At 39.9% G+C, this 6753-nt stretch overlaps 1 protein-coding gene across 1 annotated transcript; it reads left to right on the top strand.

Annotated features, from left to right (window-relative positions):
- The first annotated feature begins 758 nt into the window (after positions 1-758).
- On the top strand, positions 759-6487 carry LOC137802371 (cingulin-like). The gene is made up of 4 exons (XM_068600175.1): positions 759-2409; positions 2676-2704; positions 2825-2836; positions 6464-6487. Exons 1-4 carry the CDS (start codon positions 759-761, stop codon positions 6485-6487), a joined length of 1716 nt encoding a protein of 571 aa, XP_068456276.1.
- Positions 6488-6753: the final 266 nt, after the last annotated feature.

Raw genomic sequence — 6753 nt, 5'->3', positions numbered from 1 at the left:
ATATATTCTACTGATGCTATTGTTTTGCTCTCTCCAATTCAAGTTTTCTCAGTTTTTTATCTCGAAAGGTTAGCTTCCACCGTTTCTTTCCACCAAGCGTAGCTAACAGTGTTGCCATTCCACGCACACAGCGCACATAGTTTTTTTCCACCAACGCGTAGCGCACATCGTTCCTGTCACCGAACACGTAGCTAACGTCGTTCTTTTCGAAGAACATTTAGCTCCCGTCGTTCCTGTTCACGAACACGTAGCTAACATCGTTCTTTTCGAAGAACATTTAGCTCCCGTCGTTCCTGCTCACGAACACGTAGCTAACATCGTTCTTTTCGAAGAACATTTAGCTCCCGTCGTTCCTGCTCACGAACACGTAGCTAACATCGTTCTTTTCGAAGAACATTTAGCTCCCGTCGTTCCTGTTCACGAACACGAAGCTAACATCGTTCTTTTTGAAGAACATTTAGCTCTCATCGTTCCTGTTCAAGAACACGTAGCTAACATCGTTCTTTCCGAAGAACATTTAGCTCCCGTCGTTCCTGTTCACGAACACGTAGCTAACATTGTTCCTTTCCACGAACATTTAGCCCCCATCGTTCCTTTCCACGAACACATAGCTAACATCGTTCCTTTCCACGAACATTTAGCTCCCATCGTTCCTTTCCACGAACACATAGCTAACATCGTTCTTTTTGAAGAACAATTAGCTCCCATCGTTCTTTTTGAAGAACAGTTTTCTTTTTGCAAGAATCGTCACCAGCACGATGAACACCATCAAGATGCAAAGAGAGGCCATGAAACAACTGCGGCAACCGGGTCCGAGACCTGGTGGTACTCAGCCTGTCGTCCCCAATCAAGGCATGGCCAGACCCGAGTGGTCCCCGAATCCAGCCACCGAACAACCGGCTGTAGTAGGCATGGTGGATGCCGTCGAGGAAGGAGAAGCCCACTTGCTCATCCTCAACAGCTTGAAAAAGCAGTTAAAGTCCCTTTGCATGGACATACATAAGGTCCAAGCAAAGGTCGAGTCCTGGGAGAGATCGGACATCAAGCTCAAAAGGACACAAGAGTTCAATGTCCAAAAAGCTACGCTCAAAAAAGCCTGCGATATCAAGAGCAAGCAAGTTAGGGATTTAATGGATCAAGCCCAAAACCATCAGATTTTTAACAAGATGCTTGAAGCAGCGATGGCCGAAAAGGCCGAATTGGCCTCTGAGAAGGCCGAATTGGACAGAGAACATCAAAATGTTCTCCAGAGAAGAGAAGACCAGCAGGCCAAAGAGAGAGACTTCCAAGAACTGAAGGCAGAGTGTGCCGCAGAAAGGAAGAAGAACGCTGAATTTAAAAAAATAATTCAGTGTCTTGATATTCAACAGCGAGAGAGTGCTTTGGTGGAAGCACAGGTGACCAGGACACAGGCCGAGAGACTGGCCATTCAAGAGGAGAACATCGCACTCCAAAATACCATCAGAGAGTTGCAAAGTGAAGCAGCCCGAGGAGAAGCGGTTAGGGCAACAAACACGACTCTCCAAGCTTCACTTAACGTGGAACATCAACGAAAGGAGTCTCTGAAGAAGAGCCTCAAGGACGTCCAGCAGGAGATGGACGAGGTAAAGCGCTCCAGAACTACAGGGGACCAACTACGAGCTAAGTTGGAGTCGCTGACAAGCCAAAACCTGGCACTCCAAAACACCATCAGTGAGTTGCACCAGGAAATGCGGCTTGGGGATGGTGTTAAAGAAGCCAACAAGAACATCCAAGCTTCGATTGATGAAGAACATCGTAGCAGTGAGGATTTGCATGATCAAATCCAGACCATGCAGCGAGACCTTGTCGAGGTGAAGCGCTGCAGTGCTAAAGGGAAGGAACTACAGGCGAGGTTGGAGTCTCTCGCAAGCCAAAACCTTGCACTCCAGGACACCATTCAGGCCGCCAACGAGGAGTTTGCGATTGGGGATCGTTTCAAGCGCAACATCCCGGCCTTAGAAGAACAGGAAAGGACCCTACTTAGGGAAAATGAGGTGTTGGTGAATAACCACATGGAGGTTATAGAGAAGCTCCTGAAGCAGGAAGATTACAAGCAGAAGCATGACCTATTGAAAGTCTCCACCAACTCCCTGCAGGAGGAGAAGGTCAAGTGGACGCAAAGCGTAGTTCGTTTAAACACCAAACTTGAAGAGCTCGTTGGCTTCAAAACGAATTACGCGAAGATGAAGATAGAGAAGGCCAGTCTCACCAGGGAGAAAACCGCTCTGATGAAGAACATCAAGGACCTGGAGAAGAAGGTCGCCCGCAAAAACAGATACGACGAAATGAACAGGGTGATTCAATCCGACGCCACTGCGCAGAGAAGTGAGAATGAGTCTCTACAGCAGCGGGTCGACGAACTCACCAAGTCCATCCAGTCTATCGAGGGTGCGCCATCTTTGAACCGAAACATACCATCGACCTCTGGGACAGCAGTCGACGCCCAACCTTGCGTCGGCCCAACAGTACTTCCAGACGCCTTAAGCGTCTTAAAAGAACTTGGCAGGTTTTCCTCCGGGTAACCCGGTTTCCTGCCCAAGTTACTTTCTTTTCTTTTTTTGTTTTGAAAGGGTGTAGTTCGGATGATCCGGATTCCTCCTGCCCTTAAATTTTAATTTTTTTTACCCCCATTTATCTGGTTTCCCCTCTTGCAGGTTTTCCTCCGGGTAACCCGGTTTCCTGCGTAAATTACTTTTTCTTTTTTTACAATTTTAAGTTTGAAAGGGTGTAGTTCGGGTGATCCAGATTCCTCCTGCCCTTAAATTTTTATTTTTTTTACCCCCATTGATTTTCCCTCTTGCAGGTTTTCCTCCGGGTAACCCGGTTTCCTGCAATTACTTTTTCTTTTTCTCCAATTTTAAGTTTGAAAGGGTGTAATTCGGGTAACCCCCTAATTCCTTAAAAGCAAATGTTTTTACTTTGATTTATACGTTTTTAAAGGGGGTGTACTGGTAATCCGGTTTCCTTCCTTAAAAACATATTTTTTACTTTTGTTTATATGTTTTGTTAGCGTGTACGATTATTGGAAGCCTGGTGTAGCATCTACAAAAATAATATAGTATGATATAAATATGAACATAGGATGAATTATAATATAATATAGATTATAAGATAAATATGAACATAGTATAAATAATAGTATATTAATAATAACATAGGATAAATATTAACATAGTATAAAATATAACATAGTATAAATAATAACATAGTATAAATAATAGTATAATATTAATAATATAGTATACATATTAACATAGTATAAAATATAACATAGTATACATATTAACATAGTATAAATATTAACATCGTATAAAATATAACAGTAAAAATATAACATAGTATAAATATTAACATAGTATAAATATCAACATAGTATAAATATTAACATCGTATAAAATATAACAGTAAAAATATAATATAGTATAAAATATAACATAGTATGAATAATACCTTAGTATAAAAACATAGTATAAATATCAACATAGTATAAATATTAACATAGTTTAAATATAACATAGTATAAATATAACAGTATAAATATTAACATAGTATAAATATTAACATAGTATAAAATATAACATAGTATAAATATAACATAGTATAAATATAACAGTATAAATATTAACATAGTATAAATATTAACATAGTATAACATATAACATAGTATAAATATAACATAGTATAAAATATAACATAGTATAAATATAACAGTATAAATATTACCATAGTATAAATATTAACATAGTATAAATATAACATAGTATAACATATAAACATAGTATAAATATAACAGTATAAATATTAAGATAGTATAAATATAACATAGTATAAATAATAACATAGGATAAATAATAACATAAGATAAATAATAACATAGTATAAATAACATATTTAAATGTTATCAATTGATAATATAGATAATAATAATAGGTTATTGAGGTCAGTACAACACAGCTGTGCAGCTGTAGTTGTGTTTAGAAATGTTCGGTTCTCAAGGGAACTTTAGTCAGACGCCTGCGATCCTCTACACTCACGCCTCTTCATCAGTACGTCGACATCAGGCAACAGATTGACAAGTCGCTCGTCTATTTCTGTGAGAAGAGATGAGAACACAGGATTCTCCTCCTTTTGACAGGTGAGAGCTGATTGAATGTCACTTTGCTCACGATGTCTTGATGGCGGACGGTCGTGTATTGGAGCCGAACCTCCAGCTGTTCGGGGTGTTGTTGTGGACGGTCGACTTGTGCGTTGACTGGACGACTTCCTGCCTTTGCAACTGCAGCGCGTGTTGCTTCACCTGTGATGGAGGAAATGAATTACGAGAACGAGAGAAGTTATTGAACTTCGGGAGGCGACGCCAGGCTTCCAGTGATCGTACACGCTAACAAAACATATAGAAGAAAGTGAAAGACATGTTTTTAAGGGAGGAAACTGGATCACCAGGACACGTCCTTTAAAAACGTATGATTCAAAGTAAGAACATTTGCTTTTAAGGGAGGAAACCGGACCACCTGGAATACCTCCTTTAAACAAAAAAGATGTTTTTAAGAGGGTAATCCGGTGATCCAGTTCCCTCCCTTAAACCATATTTTTAATTGATTTCATAAAGTTCTTGGGTTTAAGCCGAATAACAAGCCGGTTTGCTCCCTCGAAAAAGGACTTCAAATAAAAATTCCTCAATTTGTATTTTCAGTGTCAGTTTCAAAGTATTTCTATTTTGATGTGTCTCTCCTTATCATGTTCGGTCAGAAGTTGTTAACAAATATTTAGTCACATACACACACATATATATATATATATATATTGAGAGAGAGAGAGAGAGAGAGAGAGAGAGAGAGAGAGAGAGAGAGAGAGCCTATACATCACTGTCTTTTCTTCACAGTCAGTATGTGTACTCAGTGTTAAGGTAAGTAATGTTCTCAAACATTGGAATAACAACATATGAATTTACTTAAACACACGTTTAAAGTAAATAATTAGAATTAGACGACAAAGTTGTAATAAATCAGTAAGAAATATGAAATAACATATTTCAGTGCATTACACCAGCACTTTTGGATTGTGATTCATGTGATGTTGAATAAAAAAACAAGGCTGCTGCATAAAACCTGAACCTATTACCTCAATGGCTTTTAAAATACATACATATAAACTACTCATATCAGGTCTACATGTATTCCTGCTGAGCCCCGAGGCCTCAGTGATGTCTGTTCAAGTTGTCACATGAACCCCAAATGAGTTCCAATACTTATGTTATTTTATATAATTTTCATGATCTGAGCAAGATTTCCCCAAAATGCCTTTTTCGAGCCGCCCCTGAGTTTTTCCAGCTTCATGGTTTAAGGCCTAAACAAAATCCTACAGAGTTGTAAGACTCTTTGTAAAGATAATGACCTAAATAATCGGAATATCACAATAAAACAAAGCCCTGGCCTGTTACCAAGGATTATTTTTTTTTATAAAAAGCTGTGCTGTTTGGTTAAAAAATGAAAAAGCTTTAACCTTTATGCCTAAATATGCTAGAATTTTTGTTTCCTACATTTAAATAAAAAAATCCCCCTGCAGCTGTGTGACCAGCAAGTGATCCTGACGGGAAAATAAACAGATTCTTTGCCTCATGAGTCGTATTTACTTGGAGATGAATCTCAAGTGAGTGTTTTTACATCTTCGCAGTATGAAATCCCTCCTCCTTGATCTAATATTCATGAGAGTTAATCTGGGATTAACACAAAGCCAGTTTATTACTTCACTGCCTTATTGAATGCCAACTCTGTAATTGCACACAACCAAAGCAGAAATCCCCCCCAAAGCGATCGCGAGCCGACCGGGACCCTCGACGATTAAGACGAAAAAGAACATGTTGCTCGACTTGGCGAGGATGTGAAATTGTGAGGAGTTTAAAGTCTCGTTTTTAATGAGGTGACTCATTTACAGTTCTCCTATTTTCGTCGTTCTCGCTATTCGTTTTCGACAACCCGTCGAAAAGACCTCTCGCCTCGTTTTCGACTCGGGGTGGAGAGGTAGAGGAGCCGACACCTGCAGGTTCGTGCACCCCGAAGAGCTTAGCTGAGGTTTCAGGGGTTGATTTTAAAAAAAACGTGCCACGAAAGATGGAATATGTGTGGTTTTTTAGTTACGTGGGTCTCATTTCAGTGGAAGTTACTGGCGGACGTTACAACGAGCTGCTGCAGATTGCTGAGAATCTGGAGTTTCTTGCACGGATAATATTCTATTATCTTTTGTCCAGACATGACATGTGAAGCTTGCTCTCACCAAGAGCGGCGTTGCTGCTTTTAGCTTTTAGGGGGTCTGTGACGACTGCAAACGTCACTCTGAACAGGTTACGTCGTATAAGATGTGCAAGATTTCATGATGTTGGTGTGTTTTGTGTTCCTGTTTTCCTGTCCCTGTGTATTTAAACCCTGTTTGTCTTGTGCCCCAGTGTGGGATTGTGCTGCGTTTTTGACTGTGAGTACACTGTGTTTGTCCTGTCGCCGCCCTGGTTTTGGTTTCTTCTACCTTTTTTCCTCTCGACCTGTTGGAGGCTTGTCCTTAGTTTTTAAAATAAATATTTTTCGCTGTTGCTTTGGCATTTGGGTCCTCTTTCGTACCCCCACCTCGTAACACAAGACAGGTGAGCTGGTCTTAAAACCAGAAGACGGATGTCCCAAATATCTTTTCGGAGTTAAGTTTGTGCCCCAGTTTCTTGTTAAGTTGTTACCGTATGCATTT

The sequence above is a fragment of the Clinocottus analis genome, unplaced genomic scaffold, assembly GCF_023055335.1.
Source record: "Clinocottus analis isolate CAN_PGR_092001 unplaced genomic scaffold, fCliAna1.0.p SCAF_5, whole genome shotgun sequence".
Lineage (NCBI taxonomy): Eukaryota > Metazoa > Chordata > Actinopteri > Perciformes > Cottidae > Clinocottus > Clinocottus analis.
This window is presented reverse-complemented; position numbering and strand designations above follow the sequence as displayed.

Coding starts and splice junctions, on each gene's coding strand:
- LOC137802371 (XM_068600175.1), top strand. CDS start 759: ATGAACACCATCAAGATGCAAAGAGAGGCCATGAAACAACTGCGGCAA. Junction 2,410..2,675: donor GTCCATCCAGTCTATCGAGG/GTGCGCCATCTT, acceptor CCCCTCTTGCAG/GTTTTCCTCCGGGTAACCCG.